This window comes from Scardinius erythrophthalmus, assembly GCF_964197995.2.
Source record: "Scardinius erythrophthalmus genome assembly, chromosome: 1".
Taxonomy (NCBI): Eukaryota; Metazoa; Chordata; class Actinopteri; order Cypriniformes; family Leuciscidae; genus Scardinius; species Scardinius erythrophthalmus.
The window spans coordinates 68,974,840-68,994,942 of record NC_138221.1 but is presented as its reverse complement, the minus strand read 5'-3'; the positions used below and the strand labels follow the sequence as shown (position 1 = coordinate 68,994,942).

General features: G+C 36.5%; 1 protein-coding gene across 1 annotated transcript in view; it reads right to left on the bottom strand.

The window, feature by feature from the left end:
* Nucleotides 1-20,103, bottom strand: part of LOC308688123 (protein NLRC3-like) — a 92,585-nt gene that overhangs the window by 58,393 nt on the left and 14,089 nt on the right. The window contains exons 2-3 of the mRNA XM_081361030.1: nucleotides 17,675-18,095; nucleotides 811-2,763 (exon numbers count right to left, since the gene is read on the bottom strand). Coding sequence (XP_081217156.1) covers nucleotides 811-2,763; nucleotides 17,675-18,042 — 2,321 coding nt within the window. The 5' untranslated portion in view covers nucleotides 18,043-18,095. The remainder of the gene's footprint in view (nucleotides 1-810; nucleotides 2,764-17,674; nucleotides 18,096-20,103) is intronic.

The following is a 20,103-nucleotide window of genomic DNA, read 5'->3' as shown; positions in this document are numbered from 1 at the left end:
TGAAAAGACAGTAATTGCTGAAGAACATTTAGCTTTTAAAACTTCAGAAATGTAAATACTTGGATTTCAATTATAACTAGATGAAAAAGTTTGTAGACAAACAAAATTGGCATGAAAAAGCCTTGCCAGAAAGTTTGAAGAATTTTTAAAAGTTTGAAGGTTTTTAGTTTTAATTAGTTTAAGTTTAAGTTTAGTAGTTTTAAAAGTTTGAATGTTTTCAGTTTTAATTAGTTTAAGATTTAGTTTAGTAGTTTTAAAAGTTTGAAGGTTTTCAGTTTAGAAATATTATGGAAGCTTAAATGAGTCTTTATTGATTAGAAATAGTACATAGAATGGCAGCTGATGGAGTCTAATGAGCCTCTCCAACTGTCAAAATTTGAATTTAGGCAGTTGAAGTTTAAATAGTCTTGGCTCAATTTGAACATTCCGCAATGAAAGTCTATGGGATTTTTCCAAGTTTTTATCAGCAATTTTAGAAAAATAGCAAGTCTGATCAGTCTAAATAGATAAAGCAACTCGAGTCAGAACAGTTTGAAGGTCTAGTCTGAGATTACGGGTTGTAGCTTGAACAGTTTAGGAGGAGTTGCGTGGAGAAATAATCTTAAGTACAATATCAGTAAGTTGGCTTTTCCAAGACAACTTAATTACAAATTAAAATAATTATATTAAATATTTTAATCTGTAGACACTTCAAATTTATGTAAATTGAAAAGCCATTACAACACATTCAGCTAAACTATTAGCCTACATGAGAGGTATTATGTTCATATTTCAAATCAGTTGATATTATGTTCATATTTTCACACTCACAGAGCTTTTCTGCAGTTCCTCAGGGCAGGTAACAATCTCCTTCGACCCTCTTGACCCTGTGATGATTGGATGTTGTACTTGTTAAGGTCAAACTCATCCATCACATCTTCTGACATCAAGATCATGTTTGCCAAAGTTGAACATAGTGCAAGAGAAAGGTTTTTATTTGTTTCAGATTGTAAAAATGGCTGCATTTCTTCAACAAGAGAACTATCCTTCATCTCAATCAAGCATTGTGACAGATTCATCCATCTTTCAGGCCTGATATTGTCTTTTGGACTTTTTTTAGATTTTTTAAGGTTTTGGATTATTTTCTTGGTGCTCTCTGGGTTGTTCTCTGTGTGAATCAGCACATCCTGTAAGAGTCTCTGATTGGACTCCAGTGAGATGCCATGAAGGAATCGAAGGAAAAGATCCAGGTGTCCATTTTTACTCTTCAAGGCTTTAATTGTCGCTTCATTCAGAAACACATCCAGAGAAACAATCTCACACTGACTTCTGGAATTTCTTGTCAGGAACATTTTCAGAACTTCACTGTTCTTGTGTAAATAACAGAGAAACACATACAGTGCTGCAAAAAACTCCTGAAAGCTGAGATGTACAAAGCTGTAAACCTTCCTGTGATAAATCACAGATTCTTTCCTAAAGATCTCAGTGCAAATCCCAGAATACACTGAGGCGTCTTTGACGTCTATGCCGCTCTCAATCAGGTCCTCCTCATAGAACATGACATTGCCCTTCATCAGCTGATTGAAAGCCAGTTCAGCAAGTTTCACAATCACTTCTCTGTTGGACTGCAAGACTTTATCTGGATCTCTCTCTTCGTACTTCTGGTTCCTCATATGAGTTTGAATGAGGAGGAAGTGTATGTACATTTCAGTCAGAGTTTGAGGGATTTCTGCACTGAGATCTTGTTTCAGGATGTTTTGAAGCACAGTGGCTGAGATCCAGCAGAAGACGGGTATGTGGCACATGATGTGGAGGCTTCTTGCTCTTCTGATGTGTGAGATGATTCTGCTGGCTTGATCCACATCACTGATTCTCTTCCTGAAATATTCCTCCTTTTGAGGGTCATTGAATCCCTGAATTTCAGTCACACGGTTGATGTAGTTTGAGGGGATCTGATTGGCTGCTGCTGGTCTGGTGGTGATCCAGATGAGAGCAGAGGGAAGCAGATCTCCTTTCATGAGGTTTGACATCAACACACCCACTGATGAAGACTCAGTCACATCAGAAATGTTCTGAGCGTCTGAAAACATCAGTGTAATTCTGCTTTCATCCAGACCATCAAAGATCAACACAACTGTACATTCATCATAAATCTTTGAGTCCAGATGTTGAAGTTCAGGATGAAAGTCCAGCAAAAGTCTGTGAAGACTGTACTGATGATCTTTAATCAAGTTCAGCTCTCTAAATGGAAGCACAAACATGAAATCTACATCCTGATTGGCTTTTCCCTCGGCCCAGTCCAGAATGAACTTCTGCACAGAGACGGTTTTTCCAATTCCAGCGATGCCTTTAGTAAGAACAGTCTTGATTTTGTCTTTCTTCTCTCTTCTCTTCTCCTCATATCCTAGTTCAGGTGAAGGATCAAAGATGTCATTGCAGTTGATTGGAGTGTCTTGGAGGGTCTTGTAACTTTTCTCCATCTGTAGCACCTCATGTTCTTCATTCACCCCTTCACTCCCTCCCTCTATGATGTACAGCTGTGTGTAAATCCTGTTCAGGAGGGTCTGATTCTCTTGTAGTTTGATTCCCTCAAATAAGCTCTCATACTTGTTCTTCATGTTGATTTTGTGCTGGTCTTTGACTCTCTGCAGATCATCATGCACTGGCTGGTGAGAATCGAGCTGCAGGGCTGCTTCTGTGTCATGATGACTGATGTGTTTCTGACAGGTGGAGGATGAGCTGGTCTGACAGGACACATCTCTGATCTGGTCAGCTCTCCCACCACTGAAAACACATCAAGAAGACAGAGACACAAAAACCTCTGTTAAAATAAATATAAAAATCTGAAAAATGTAAAAACTGTCTTCTTAATATATTACATGGAGATCCTCAAGGTTCTGTTCCCGCACAGATTTTATTTACCCATGTTTCCAACAAACTGTAAATTAATTATGCACATCAGGCATTTGGGGGCAGACAATGACCTGCATATTAAAAGTAATGAGACATCAATATTTCAGTAGTCAAAATGTTCGAATAAAAGAGAAAGGTGGCTAAAATTCTTGACCAGATTTAACAGAAACCATTATTTTAAAATATCACAGAAACACTGACATGAAGAAAAAGCAGTGTTCATGTGAAATGATTACATGTAATTGATTTACTTGTAAATGGCGACGGATGATCCTTAAATCAACAGTTATTCTGAAGAATATGTAAAGTTTGCTGTTGAAGCTAAAGGCAAAATAATTATCATGATAATCAACAGCTGGCTTACTTTTCCATTTGTTGACATGACAGAGTTTGATTCAGATGGGAAATATCGTATTAAGTTGGGTGTCATCATATTAATCATCATATTTATAATGAAACCATTATATTTAAAAATATATATATTAATCATAATAAAATATCACGATTATTGTTAAAGCCAATATAATTTATGGGATCTCCTTCAAAGCTTTCAGAATCTTTAGTTTTTAAATATTTTGTGTGTGTTTTTAAAATGAACAGTTTAATTTGAATGACTGTATATTATGGAAGTAAAATAATGTCAAATGTTTTTGAAACAAAAAGCCTGTTGAATTGCACTACTTGAAAAAAAATAGGCATTGCATTAACCATGCTTGCATTTTAATGCATTGTATTTTTAGGGCTTGCCTTTTTATGGGCTGAAATTCAACATGGTTGAATATTTAAGCTTTGAATATTTCAATTAAAAACATTTCAAACACATTTTCATTATTAAAAATTCACTAATCCATATTCACCTTTCATATTTCACTTCCAAAATATTCAAACTGTTTAAAAATACAACCTATAATATTCAACAGGCAATTTTCGGTCCATTTTATTTCGCTTCCACAAATTCAGTGGTTCAAATTCGACAGTAAATTCAAAGGGACTGCAGGAAAAGCAGTAGTATGGATACTCTCCATCTGCTGTTAGTCGACCTCACCAGCAGGTGGTGCAAAAGCACGTGTTGTTGACGAAGAACAGCAACAGTTAGAGCAAGCCATTCATTCATAAAACTCATTTAACAGCAATGCAAGTGTATTTGTGATTATTATGACGGCGGTTTTATGTTAAATTCAGTGTCTTCATGGTTGCTTTCCCTGTGTAGCCTACAAGAATCTTTCTCTACAGTGAACAAGATTATAATGTTATTCCCCGATGCGGATATACAGATCCAATGTTACATTTTTGAGGTTGACATATATTTCTCTTGGTTGTTTAGTTGCCTTTTATATTGCAGCGATCTGCTGCATGCAGGCTAGGGTTTCCCTCAATACTTCAGGATTCTCATGCTGAACATATAAAACGCTTAACGTAGCTTAATGGACTAATTACAGTGATAGGCCTATAAAAGACCAAACTTGCAGGCAAGCAGATGGACTCAGAATAACGCGCAAAGTTTAATGCTGAGCGTTTCCCAGTGATAGACTGGCATAAAGTTGGCTTGACATTCGCACATTTAAGTGTATAGGACTTTGTTATACACGTTTCTAACTTCAATAGCAGTTGTATAGAACAACTTACAGTCATAAAACCAACTGTAAAGTGTTCATTTAGTGTCAGGCATAATGCACAGTGCGCACCCTTTGGATTTTTGATATTTATTCAAATAAATTTAATTGTTCTATTGAAGTTAGAAACTTGTATGCCAATGTTGTATGCAACTTTTGAGACGGTCCCTAAATGTGCAAATGTCCAATGTCAAGCCAATTTTACATTTAGTCATTTATTTAGCAGACGCTTTTATCCAAAGCGATTTACAGTTAAACTAACAATAGGAGGACAACAATATGCAAGTGCTATTCTTCCCAGTTTAAGCTAATGCAATAGGCATAGCCTACTATACTATACTAATTTATATATAGAGAGAGAGAGAGGAAGAGAAGAGAAGAGAAGAGAAGAGAAGAGAAGAGAAGAGAAGAGAAGAGAAGAGAAGAGAAGAGAAGAGAAGAGAAGAGAAGAGAAGAGAAAGTGTTAGTATTGATCAAGTGTTGATTTTATGCCAGTATATCACGATACGTTCATATTCTTAGTCCATTTTGCATTAGTCCATTAAGCTATATAGCCTAGTAGCCTACATCCTACATCCCCAATAAGGTGCGAGTTTGGTCTTTCATATCACTGTATTAGTCCATAAGCTACGTTAAGCGTTTTGTCCCGACGGAAGGGGAATCCTTGAGTATGAGGTATTGAGGGAAACCGATTATAATCCTGTTCATGGTAGAGAAAGCTGATGACATGTAGGCTACACAGTAGGGGTGGGGGGAAAAATCGATTCTTCGATGCATCGCGATGCGGACGTGGACGATTCTGAATCGATTCACAAATGTCAAAAAATCGATTTTCTAAAAAAAAAATATATTTTTTTTCTAATAACGTAATATTGACGGAACGCGAAAGGCGGAACTATAAGCGGACGTGCAGTGCGCGGACAGTCTGGCGTGCACATAACAGAGACGCGCACATAACAGAGACGCGCACATACATAACAGACTCATGATGGCTGAGCGCCAAATTCGAACGGCACCTTCTTCGTTAAAAGCTAACGTATGTAAAATTGGCAATTTCATTGTTACCTATTTAGTATTTTTGTATGAGAGCTGCTTTCTGTATTGTTTAGTTTTCACATCAGTACACTGTGTAAACCGTTCTGTTATACGTACGTTATACTGCAATATGTGCAATTTCAGTCACAAAAAGTTACATTTTGACTGTGCTCTCTGCAGATGTTTTTGATTGTAGTATACAGCAAACATTTCAAGTCATAACTCTTTATTATTTAGTTGTGTATAAGAGTGGCTTTGTATGTTACTAATTGAAGCTACAGTAAGTTGTTCAAAAATGTTCATTTTGTCTTCTTAATGATTAAATTGGACAATTTTCTTCTAGAAAGACAAGGTGTTCAGGTGGAGAAAAAACTTTTTCTTTACCTTGACATGTTTCGACTGCAACCTGCAGTCTTCCTCCACCTGAACACCTTGTCTTTCTAGAAGAAAATTGTCCAATTTCTACAGTATGTTGGTTCTGATCTACTTCCTAAAGGAAATAAGCCTTTCATTTATTTGTTATTGTTTAGTTCAACTTGATGAGTCACAACACAATGTGATGTATTCATTTCTGTGTTCTACAGAACATAAGCTACATACAAATAATTCTGAAGTTTTTTTAATACTGCAATCACTATGTAGTGTATTTTCGTTTACTGTTGTGAAATGGAGAATCGTTAATAATCGAAAATCGACTGTAATCGAATCGGGACTTCAATAATCGTAATCGAATCGGGAAATCAGACAGATTAACCACCCCTACTACACAGGGAAAGTAACAATGAAGTTATTGAATGAAACATATACACAGCTTTTGTGTCTTCGTCATCTTTTCCACATATATACTGACACAGGTAATCATTTTCATTTTATGAATGAATGGCTTGCTCTAACTGTTGCTGGTCTTCGTCAACAACACACGCTTTTGCACCACCTGCTGGTGAGGTCGACTAACAGCAGATGGAGAGCATGCTCGGTAATCTACTGCTTTTCCTGCAGTTCTGTTGAATTTACTGTCGAATTTGAACCACTGAATTTGTGGAAGCGAATTTGCAAAGCTAAATAAAATGGACCAAAAATTGCCTGTTGAATATTATAGGTTGTATTTTTAAACAGTTTGAATATTTTGGAAGTGAAATATAAAAAGGTGAATATGGATTATTGAATTTTTAATAATGAAAATATGTTTGAAATGTTTTTAACTGAAATATTCACAGCTTAACCCTCTGGGCTTCTTCGTATTATAGTCACACTTAGCTTCCTCCCGCCCGAAAACGGGCGAAGCCTTAAAATCTTACTTTACTTTTTCCCAGGATAACCAATCAAATATATTTTTGTTCTATAATGTTTTCTGATTATTATTTAGAATTTTTATGATATTTTGCATTAATTATTTAATTTTTATGAGCTATTTTTTCCATTAGAATTAATATATTATTTTTTTATTTTTTTTATTTTTTTTTATTTTTCAATAAATGCAACATTTCACATCAAAATACAGTGCAGGCCTAAAAAAAAAATTTTTCAACTGAGAAGAGCGCCATCTAGTGGCTTCAAAATGTATTAATTTGTGTCATGTCCTATAACCGCCTATAGGCGGCCTATAGCTTTTTTATTTATTTATTTGATTTATTCCCATTCGGAAAGAAAAAAAATTATTACTAAGCAACCACTGAATGGAACAACACAAATTATATATCATTTTAAAGCTTAGGATCTCAGCTTTTTAATGCATCTAATTACATTTATTAACTCCTAACGAGTGCTGAGTAATCCCTCTAAAACCGAGTGTACCGCCAGCAGGCGCCACCTAGCTGCGAAAATATTCTTTACCATATTTTTAAAAAATCTTGCCTTGATTAACACAAAGTTGATGTCATTTGAAAGCTTAGAGTCTTAACTTTACAGTGAATGTATCCACTTTGAAAAACTCTTAAGTATTGCTGAGTTATTTGCTGATAAATAGAATTTCTTTTTTTTCATAATCTATAAAATAATGTACTACAATGTGTCAAAAACATCATACAGCTCATGAAACATTCTCAGATAATTGAAAATGGCACTTCATTTTTTACAGCATATTATTACAATTAAAATGAGCCCAAAATTAACATAATCTATTGCTTTTATGACAAGATATTCTTCATGAAGAAAAAATTGCCCATGAGGGGGTGTCAAAGACTGTACAAAAAGGCTATCTCTTTTCCAAATGCTGTAACTTTTGATTCCTTTGTCCAAAAATTATTATTTTTTATCCAGATGCAGCTAACATGTAGGGGGACTTCACTAAAAAAGAATTTTCCTTCACTAAAAAAGAATTTTCCTCCTACCTTATTTCCTTCCTGAGTTATTCCATGACAAATAAGAAAGATATGCAAAATCATAATAAAAATTATATATATTTATTGTCTTTTATCCGCTGTTTCTTGGCAGGACAATGTCCAAATGTAATGTAATTTATATTTTCAAAAAATTTAAAAAGAGTTCTTTCAAACGATACCTACCTTTTGACTCTCCTTGCTATAGTTTGGGAGTTATTATGATTATATCATTTTTATATAGTTTGGGGCAAAATGTGCTGTTTCAGTCTTACCAGTTCATTTCTCTCTGTGTGTGTGTGTGTTTGTGTGTGTGGGTGTGTGTGTGGGGGGGGGAGGGTGTCTTATTTGCACTCTTGATGTTCTAGAGTGTCACCCCTTCATTGCTGTACACTTTTTTTCAGCACAGTGGCTGATCTGTAGCTTGTACCACCAAAAGTTTCTCTGAGTTTTCCTATTTTTTCGTATTTCCCATTCATTTCCTATGTCGCCCGTTTTCGGGCGGGAGGAAGCTAAGTGTGACTTTTTTTTTTACGACCCTTTAACATATCAGAATCATCTCCTTGATTTTTTTGTGTGTTCATATAGGTAATAAAACAAAAGTCACCAAGTTTCACCCCCATCCGATGAAGCAAAAAAATTAAACAATTCGAAACGTTCAAGTTTTCGCCCGTTTTCGGGCGAAGAAGCCCAGAGGGTTAAATATTCAACCATGTTGAATTTCAGCCCATAAAAATGCAAGCCCTAAAAATACAATGCATTAAAATGCAAGCATAGATAATGCAATGCCTATTTTTTTTTCAAGTAGTGCAATTCAACAGGCTTTTTGTTTCAAAAACATTTGACATTATTTTACTTCCATAGTATATTATTAAACAAAAATGCATTTCCTTTATTTATTAAAATAAACAGAACTAAAGTGATTGTTTTGAACAAACTAACTTAGATATTATGCAAAACACATGACTTTATTGCTAAAGTATTTGTATCGATACTGGGGGCCTTTTGCCCCATCCTGGTGAGTCTTTTAAATCTTATATGATGTGGCAATAAGGTTTATTTATTTATTTATTCATTTTTTAACCCAGACTCTGTATAGTCGGGGGTAAAATGCTTAAAAGTTATTGCCGCCTCATGCATGTATAAGATTTTTTACCAAAACAAACCACTTTAATGATTTATTTTCCCACAAAATGTATTGATCCATCAATATTCAATAAAAACATGTATTTTTTCTGCAATCATACACTATGCATAAAGAGCAAATGGCTCTGAATAGAGAGCGAGATTCCAGAGGATTTTTCCTACATTGAAAATTTTTTGGCGGCCGCCAAAACGATTTTTTGTCCCGCCAAAGCCTTATTTGATCTGTATTGGGTTTTGTGAGTGAAGCAGGCTACTGACGTGACGGAGAGAACGATCACAGCGCCCCACCCCCCGCGGGCACTCTCCGTCTTCAGTTCTGTCTTTGCTCTCTCCCTCGCATCAAAATCAACTGATCCTAAAGGTCGGAAGACCGAATCCATGTTTCACATGGTGCATTCGGAGAATATTTTTGCTGAATTAGCGCTGGGTGTGAATTGCAGTCAAAAAAAGTTGCCTTATCTTCTCTTAAAACTTGTGACAAGCATTCCGCACATGCAGCTGACATAACTTTAAAAAATCTATCCAGTTTGAAGTGTTTTTTTTTTGTGTGTGTGTGTGTGTGTGTGTGTGTGTGTGTGTGTGTGTGTGTGTGTGTGTGTGTGTGTGTGTTGACATATCTTTCGTGATGTCCTAACAGCCAGGATTCCCACACAACATGTCCGCTAAAGTCCGATTCGCGACCTAATGACTCCTTTGAGCCGATTCATTATAATGTTCATTTGCTGCGTTCACACTTCACACCAAACGCGAATAGAGCGTCAAATTCACGCGTATCGCGTCTACTTCGACGCTTGAACATTTTGAATCCATTTGCGCGTCCAAAACGAATAGGACGCGCGTATAAAGCGAGCGTTGGAAGCGAAATAGCACCAAACTATAACGTTTACACACTGACCTGTAACGTTAAATCTTTGTCTGGAGCTGAAGCTTTTCATCGACCTTCTCAAAATAAAATGATTAATATAACCCTCCAATGCATAGTTAAGGCCCTTTTGGTGACTTTGAGATGATATATAATCTTTCTGTCTCCAAAAATCATCAGTTGCCTCCTGTGAAATGTCTCCAACTGTGACAGCTGCCACAGCGCCTGTTACCGAATGTTGACTTTGTCCGAGTGAGTGGAGGGGGCGTGGCTTAGCCATAGGTCAATTGGTCTGCCCGTCAGTGTCTGAACTGGTGTATAACAAATCATTACTTAGAAGAACATACACATCTGAAATGAGAAAGTAAGTGTGCTTACCTTTTAGCAAGAGTGTTTAGTAAAATTTAAACCCCATGAAAAAATTCATAATCAAATTACTAAGCAACCACTGAATGATATGATACAAAATAGGTATCATTTTAAAGCTTAGAATCTCAGCTTTTCAATGCACCTATACATTTTATTCAACTCCTAAAAGGTGCTGAGTTATTCCTTTAGAACGGATTATACCGCCGGAGGGCGCCACCTAGCTATGGAAAAAATGTATTGTCATATTTTTCAAAACTACTGCATTGATCAACACAAAATAGGCATTATTTGAAAGCTTAGAGTCTAAACTTTACAATGAATGTAGCCATTATGATTATCTCCAAAGTAGTGCTGAGTTATTTGCTGATAAAATGATTTTTTTTTAATACATAATTTATGAGGAAGAGGAAATTATTATGTACTGCAATGTGTCAAAAACATCATACTGCTCAGATAGTCATGTGTCATATGTCATTTGAAAGGTCTCAATGAGTAGAATACAACAAGCATAATTGTTTCAGGCTTTTACTAAACTTGAGCAAGGTTTTTGTAAAATAAGCCCCTCAAGAGACCCATGGCTAAACCATATATGGATGCTGAATTTTAGACACATTTCCGCTTGTAACTTCATGAAACATGCTCCGATTGTGGAAAATGACACACCATTATTTACAGCAGATGCTTACAATTAAAATGAGTCCAAACTCAACGTAATCCATCACTCAGAACTAAAGATACTCCTCATGGAGTTCTAATACACAAAAAATACACAAACGCACGTAGCCAAGCGAGGTAGCTTAGACTTGGCCTTTTTACTCGTATCTTCATGAAACATACATCGATCATGAAAAATGACACATCGTTATTTACAGCAGGAGCTCACGATTAAGAAGAGCCCAAACTCATCAATCATATCTAAAGATATTCTTCATGGCGTTCTAACACAGAAAATACCAAAGACGCACCTAGCCAAATATATACTCATGAAGCACTCGCGTTTGGTTTTCACTTATAACTTCATGAAGCATGCACATATCGTAGAAAAATGCACATCATTATTTTCAGCAGACTCTCACGATTAAAAAGAGCCCAAACTCAGCATAATCCATCACTCATATCTAAAGTTATTCCTCGTGGAGTTGTAACACACGAAGCCACAAATGCGCACATAGATCTTTATTATAGATGTAGCACTTATGTCGCGTTCTAACTCATAACTCAATGAAGCATGCATCAATTGTGGAAAATGGCACATCATTATTTACAGCAGATTGTTAAGATTAAAAAGAGCCCAAACACACCATAATCCATCACTCAGCTCTAAAGATATTCCTTATGGCGTTCTGACACAAAAAAATACCAGAGGCGCACCTATGAAGTAGCAATAGCAGTGATGCTATGTTGTTTTGATGTGACGTTTCAGCTCATAACTCAATAAAACATGCATGGATTGTGAAACATCGAACATCTTTATTGACAGCAGATTCTCACGATTACAAAGAGCCCAAACACAACATAATCCATTGCTTTGATCACGAGATATTCCTCACGAAGTGATGCATACTTGGCTAAAAAACAAGTCTCTCATCCTTCTGGGGAGCAAAGTGTTTTCCAATTTTCCCGGAACCGTCCGCGCTCGTTTTCAAATGTGGAATAACAAAAAATATGTATCATCTTAAAGCTTAGAATCTCAGCTTTTTAAAGAATCCAACCACTTCAATCAACTCTGAACAAGTGCTGACTAGTCTCTCTAAACCGGAGTGTACCGACCGCGTGCGCCACCCATGGCGCCACCTAGCTGCGAAAATATTCATTATCATATTTTTCAAAAATATTGCCTTGATTCAAACAAAATTGGTGTCATTTGAAACCTTAGAGTCTGAACTTTACAGTGAATGTAGCCAATTTGAAAAACTCCTAAGTATTGCTGAGTTATTTGCTGATAAATATTTAAAAAAAAATCATAATCTATAAAATACTTTTTTGTACTATGTACTGCAATGTGTCAAAAACATCATACATCTCATGAAACATTAAAAAAATCGTTGAAAATGGCACTTCATTTTTTACAGCATATTAATACAATTAAAATGAGCCCAAAATTAACTTTATCTATTGCTTTTATGATAAGATATTCTTCATGGTGAAACACTATCAAAAATGCCCATGAGGGGGCGTCAAGGTCTCAACAAAAAGGCTATCTTTTTTTTCTTGCTGTAACTTTTGATTACTTTATCCAATCACCACAAAATTTTATCCAGATGCAGCTCATATGTAGAGGGACTTCCCCAAAAAAGAATTTTCCTCCTACCTTATTTCCTTCCTGAGTTATACCATGTCAAACAAGAAAGATATGCATTATCATTATAAAAAATATATATATTTTTTGTCTTTTATCAGCAGTTTCTTGGCAGCAGAATGTCCAAATGTAATGTAATTTATATTTTCAAAAAATTTGAAAAGTCTTCTTTCAAACGATACCTACCTTTTGACTCTCCTTGCTATAGTTTTGAAGTTATGAGTCTGTAGTTTTGTGTATGTCACTCAGAATACTCATTTTTTTTATTGCTTTCCAAATGTGCGAGGACTAAACAAAAAGGCTACCTTTGTTCCAAATGCTGTAACGTTTGAGTACTTTATGCGATCACCACAAAATTTATTCAGATGCAGCTCACATTTAGGGGTACTTCCCCAAAAAAGAATTAATCTGCTACCATATTTCCTTCCCAAGTTATTGCATGTCAAACAAGAGAGATATGCAAAATCATAATAAAAATTATGTTTTTTTTTTGTATTTATCAGCAGTTTCTCGGCAGGAGAATATCCAAATGTAATGTAATTTATATTTTCAAAAAATTTGAAAAGAGTTCTATCAAACGATACCTACCTTTTGACTCTCCTTGTTATAGTTTTGAAGTTATGAGTCTTTACTTTTTTGTGTGTCACTCAGACAAAACAACTCCAAAAATGGCCTCAGGGTTTAAGGGGTTAATAATCCACAGTATGTATAGGCCTATGACAATGTGTAGTAAATTACCTATAAAATCATTTAGTTTAAAGTTAGATTGGAGTGAGATGAAACTAGATCAAAGCACAAATCAAGCTGTTGCTAGCTAGCTGCTAATTTTATATGGTAAAAAATTACACTATTACACATCTTAAAGGTGAACTAAGTAACTTTTTTTACCTTAAAGGGTTAGTTCACCCAAAAATGAAAATTCTGTCAGTAATTACTCACCCTCATGTTGTTCCAACCATGTAAGTCTTTCGTTCATCTTCGGAACACAAATTAAGATATTTTTGATGAAATCTGACAGAATTCTGACTCTTCCATAGGCTTCCAGAGTGACCGAAACTCGCCGACCCAGAATAGTTATTAAAAACATCGTTAAAATAGTCCAAGTGACTCCAGTGGCTCAATCTTAAGTATATCAAGCGATGAGAATACTTTTTGTGCGCAAAAACAAACAAAAATACCGACTTTATTCCACTATTCAATTCCTTCTCTCTGGGCCTCGTAGTGTTTTTGCGTAGCGCGTCTGTGTTGCACGTCACCACGTAGGCTCACAATTGGCCGAAGCAGGTCATGTGTGTGATGCGTGATGACGTGCAACACAGACGCGCTACGCAAAAACACTACGAGGCCCAGAGAGAAGGAATTGAATAGTGGAATAAAGTCGGTATTTTTGTTTGTTTTTGCGCACAAAAAGTATTCTCGTCGCTTGATATACTTAAGATTGAGCCACTGGAGTCACTTGGACTATATTAACGATCTCTTTAATAACTATTCTGGGTCGGCGAGTTTCGGTCACTCTGGAAGCCTATGGAAGAGTCAGAATTCTGTCAGATTTCATCAAAAATATCTTAATTTGTGTTCCGAAGATGAACGAAAGACTTACATGGTTGGAACAACATGAGGGTGAGTAATTACTGACAGAATTTTCATTTTTGGGTGAACTAACCCTTTAACTGAACAGTTTCGGAGTCATTGGAATGGTTATATTACTTATTTCGGGTTGAATGGTGGTCGTTTCGCACCCCCCTGGTGCCCGTGAGCGGAACATACGCACTTGCAACTTTGAGCCGCCGGCCGCCGCGTCAGGAAGTCTCGCGTGATATCAGGTCTCGCGATGTAAACAATTGCTTTACGGCCAAAAGAAATCTGCTAAAATGCTGTCATTATTGCGCTCCCTCACGCTGTCCGAACCCGAATGAAGAAGACGTTTTAAAGAATGTCCCATCTGCTTTGATGTCGTTGATCTACTAGCCTCTGGTGTCTGAGAATCGCCAACGAGTTTTTACAACAGTGTTGTCAAATATCTATTCCGAAGCTGTGGGGGGAGCTCTAGAGAGAAACCTGCGAGCAAAAAGCGAGAATACAGCGAAGAAATCCCGAAGCTACTGAGTGCTGCTTTAACGCTAAGTTTTTAATGCTACTTTTTAATTTATATGATTATACTAAAATAATCATCAGGTCTATCAAAAAAGGATTTTATCTTTCAAAACAATGAAAGCCAGTCGTGAAAAAAAAAAAAAAAATCACAGCTTTTTTTGCAAAGAGGGCAAGAAAGGATGACAGTGAGAGTGACAGGTTGTCACATGCCTGTCCTGTCTCGTGTAGCACATGTGGTGTTTGTGTTCCTGTCTCTGTTTTGACCCCACCCTCCTTGTTATCTCATTATTGGTTTCATTTGTCCCACCTGTTGTTCCCTCATTATCTGCCTAATTTGTCCCTTTGTGTTTGCAGTCTTTGTCGGATCGTTGTATTGTTTACGTCTCCTGTTCTCCTGTGATCCAGTGGTATGTTCATTTTGTAGTTGTTGTGTTGTTTATATATGGTTTTCCCCCTCGTGGGTGTTTGTTTTACTTTGTTCTTTTGTTAATAAATCATTCTTTCTGCACTTGAGTCTTCACTTAGTTTTCTTAGGGTGCTTTCACACTTGGTTCGATTGCCTGTTCTGAACCCGAGTTCGATTGCTCCCCCCTCCCCCTGCCCCCGATGGACTGTGTTCACATTATATTATTTGTATCTGAAACGCAGTACGCTTGCGTCATCAAGCTGCAGCTGGCGCGTACTCGTGTTGCTTGGTAACCGCTATGAAAAGGCGTCAAAATGGATAGAATTGCTCGCTTCACATTTGTTGTTCTTTTTTTAAACCTTTGGTTTTGTTTTCAAAGAAAAGATACAGAAACACACTTGCGTCTGTCTGCCGCAAAAGTATTAAAACCGTTCCAAAGACAGTGGGATGTCCGCCGAAGACAATTTTTGTGGAGGCAAGCAGAAATCATCTCTCTGCTTGCAGTGCGTCAATCACGCTTTTAGTCAAGGTAAGTGTATAGACCCTTTTGCAGTTGTTAAACACACGCACGCAGGCACGCACCAGTTCGGAAAACAGCGTTCACATCATCCAAACGAACCGAACTCTGACGTCATTCGAACCCGGGTGCGCACCAAAAGTGCTAGTGTGAAAGCGCCCTTAGTTATCACGTCACACAGGTAATATCTGTGTCTGATAATTGCATAGTCTATATTACAGTGATCGTTTTTTCAGGAATAAATATAATAAGAAAAAAAATCACAAACTGTTTCTTTCTATTTATTTTAAATTTAACATGTCAATATTGGGCTTGCGGATCATGTGGGTACTAGGGTACTCTTTGCTGTGTGTGGATGAATCATAACTACAATGTGTGTGAGTCATTGATGTTTATTTCCTATTTTGAGGAGTTACTTTAGAATATTTTAACTGGGACGGACCACTAGTGGAAACTTTTTAATTTTATTTACATTTAATGCAAGTTCAGTGTAACACTTTATTTTTACTTCTGTTGTTGCTTGCTTTCACTTCAGCAATAAAACCCTACATGTATTTTATCAAAAGAGGCCAGTAGTCCAAAACATTCATGAATTAAAACCCCTCAAGTTTTTAAATCACCAAATGGAGTTTGAATGTCACCTAGCGGCCATATTGGCTACTGCGCCTAAAACTCCCAGAGCATATTGATAGTTTGAGACAAATTTGAAAGACAACTTGGTTGGATTTACCACATTTTCAGTTTTAGGTGCCCAGGCACAGGTTTTATATTAGCCTAATAGAAAAGAAAAATAAATGTAAAGCAGCACATTAAGTTCAGCAACCATTTAAGTCTGGATATGTAATTTTCCAGTCTATGTTTAAGAATAGGATTGCCAGGTAAGAGGCGAATGAGGCTAACTAGTTATCTGGATTCTAAGACTATCATAGAAATATATTAAATTTGAGTACATATTTATATAGCCTTTTTACCCTTTATTTTAACAACTATTTGTGCGTCCATACACACACTTGTGTTTGTGTGTGTTATTGCCAGTGTTGTAGCCTAGTTTTTAGGGGCGATAAATATTATATAATAATTAGTGCTGTCAAACGATTAAAATATTTAATCGCGATTAATCGCATTAATGTCATAGTTAACTCGCGATAAATCGCAATTAATCGCACATTTTTATCTCTTCTAAATGTCTCTTGATTTCTTTTTGTCCCATTATTTTTTCTCATTTTAATGCTCTTATCAACATGGAAAAGTGGATCGGCTTGCTTTGTGCAAATGTTTCTTATTGAAAACAACATTGGCATATACTGTAGTGTTCAATTTCACACTAACATTCTTACTTGGAGCAAATAATCTCTCACACAATGTAACACTGTCCATCAATAAAAGGGTGAAAGAAATACTGACGAGGTCCTGATATTGACGAGGGGGCGGAGAATTCGCATCAGCTGTGTGTGTGCTTGGCCACCAAGTGGTATGTGCTGCGATGAAAGCTCAGTTCACAACGACAAAACACATAGATCACTTTGGTCTTGTCAATTGAACCATTTGGCCACTTTTTTAAAATTAAACTTTCCACTCAGAATCTTATTGGCATCCATTTCGGCATCTCGCGCTCATCATTCATCCACTCAAAACGTAACATTAAAGGGGGTCGCACAGTGGACGAGAAGCGCAGCGCAGCGTCTAGTATTTAAATTCGAACACATTATTCTCTATGAGTGTACACACACCGGCGGCGCCATTCAGCGTTTTTATTGCTGGCCATAAACTGAGAAAGTGCACGTCCGATGTGCGATACAAGTTGTCCTAGACGCGGCTTCTCGTCCACTCTTTGGCCGGCTCGCAAGCCCAAACAAGTGTGTGCGGCGTGCCTGTTGTTTTGTTTCCGGTCTAGCTAGATCCGGTGGTGTTGTAGTTTTACTAACGTTACTATTTGTTGCAAAAGCATGTGAAAAAAAAACAACAAAGTTTGCTAGGCATTAATCGCGCGATAAAAAAAGACGCCATTAAAATGGGTTTGTGTTAACGCCGTTAATAACACGTTTAAGTGACAGCCCTAAATATAATATAATATAATAAGCGCCATCAGAATCTGGACCGGCCCTGAACTTCATCATACTCACACAGGGTCAGAGGTCACAGCAGGTCCATCACTGAACCTATCGGGAGTATCCATGGAGGCGTTACTCTTCATAGACACACAGCTGAATCCTGGAGATGGTCCATTATTGAACCTATGGGGAGTACCCATGGAGGCGTTACTCTTCATGGACACACAGCTGAATCCTGGAGACGCTGCTCTGTGAACAGACGCCTCCTCCTCTCTCTCCTCACACACACTCAGTTTACAGGTCCGGTTCTCCTCCTCCTCACACACACTCAGTTTACAGGTCCAGTTCTCCTCCTCCTCCTCCTCCTCCTCCTCCTCCCACACACTCATTTTACAGGTCCAGTTCTCCTCCTCCTCCTCTCTCTCCTCACACACACTCATTTTACAGGTACGTTTCTCCTCTTCCTCCTTGATGTGAGACTTTATGTAAAGGCCTGTATGTGGAAACAGAAAACATGCACAAAACACAATTTAATTTTTACGCATTTTATTTAAGTGGCATTTAATTCATTTTAACTTAACATCAACAGTTTTTCTCCAGTTAATAGTGTGTGTTTGTAGAGCGACATGTCGGCCACACTTTCAAACACAGCATCCTCGTTTAAACACTGGATTCACCTTCACTTTAATGACACTGCTGAACTCTTGCAGGTGTTTTCAACAATTTGTTTTTCGTCTCGCATTAAGCAAATATGATGTTATTGTTATACGGCCACACTTTCTTTCCCCAGTATTATTACTGCGTCACTGAACACACATTACAATATTATAAAAAATAATTAAATACGTATTTAAAGTCAACCGAAGATTTCAACATTAAAATAATATTCTCCTGTTAAAGGAAAAAGTAAGTGCAAGTTTAACCATTTTCGGCCATTTTATAGTTGACGTGTTGTGAAGCAGGCCTAGATGGGTCATTCTACAGAAACGTCCACTTTTGTTATGGCAAGATGTCTTAAAATGTATTTCTTTTTCTAACATTTAAACTTACACCACATTATTAGACTACCCTTTGACTTTATGAATATGCATAAATGACAGCTTAATGATTTTTTATATTTTTTGTACATTTATTTAAAGACCGCATGTACCATTTTTTTGTCACTGGTGTTACCCTACTTCTTTGGCAATATTAAAGGTTTTTATTGAGCACATGTAGTCAGAGTTACCGAAAAATAATAATAATGCAACAAATAAGGAGATTATGTTTTATTTATTTTAATTAGGTTTGTTAAAAGTGTGCTTGAATGAGGTTAGTTCATCTGTGCTACCATCTATTTGCTATAACAATGAAAATATTTGAAAACCAGTTAAAATCAAGTAATGATGCAATCCTTTAAATCTTAACTATTGAGTGTAGCAGAATTAAATGGATGTAACATTATTACTATGTCACATGTGACATTGTATTTAATGTGACAGAAAAAAAAGACAGTAACACCAGTGACACAATGAATCACCAATGGCATGCATAAGACCAAAGATCATCATTCTTCAACTATAATTAAGTATATGAGACTAAATTGTTACATTTGGCATATAATCTAAGTGAATAGCTTTGAATAAAGTTTATCTATAAATGGGAGTCACTGGTGTTACTGGTGTTACCCATAAGAAAGGTGACACCAGTGACAGTAACACCAGTGACAATTTTCATGAAAAATTCATTTTACAAAATGGCTGCTGCAAGGTAACAAACCACATGTTGTCAATCAGAGTATACTAACTAAATTAAGTAGTTTAATCCATTTGTATTCTCATTTTTTTTACAAGTACCTAACAGTAAAGTAGGTCATACCAGTGACTTCAACTAAAAGCTTCATATGAAATCATGAGATAAATGAGAAGATTTCTGCTAACTGAGAAGAGACAGTGGATCTACCATGGGCTTTTCTTCATAGATATTCAGGAAATTGGAAGAAGGAAGTCAAGTGATGTCATCAGTGTGATTTTTATTTCAAAATAAGAGATTTTTGTTTAACGGTAACACCAGTGACACAACTCCAGGGGACCACTACTTTCATTATAAATTTTATAATATTTATTCTGCATTTTTTGTATATCATTTACATAATATATTTGATAGTTACGTATACATTATTGCATTTTAAATGGTGTAAAAATCTGTTATTGACCTCAAAATAAAGGATTTTCTCTCTGGACATGACTGTGGGGACGAGCACTTCTGTGGTGCTTGGAATTCTAAATAATTAATAAAAATCAAATATTGCCACATTGATGGCTCAAGAAGGTGTAATTGTTCAAATAACATATTGTTTTATTTTAAAATGTAAAGAAATTGTAACCCTAATAGTCTAGATGGAAATAGGGGTCCACGCGCACCCCCCGGCTTTTTTTATGCCACCTGATTTTTTAAAATCTTTAAAGTGTCTATTTCCAGAATCTGCCAGGTACCAAGCTGAAATAATGTCCCAAAGGCTT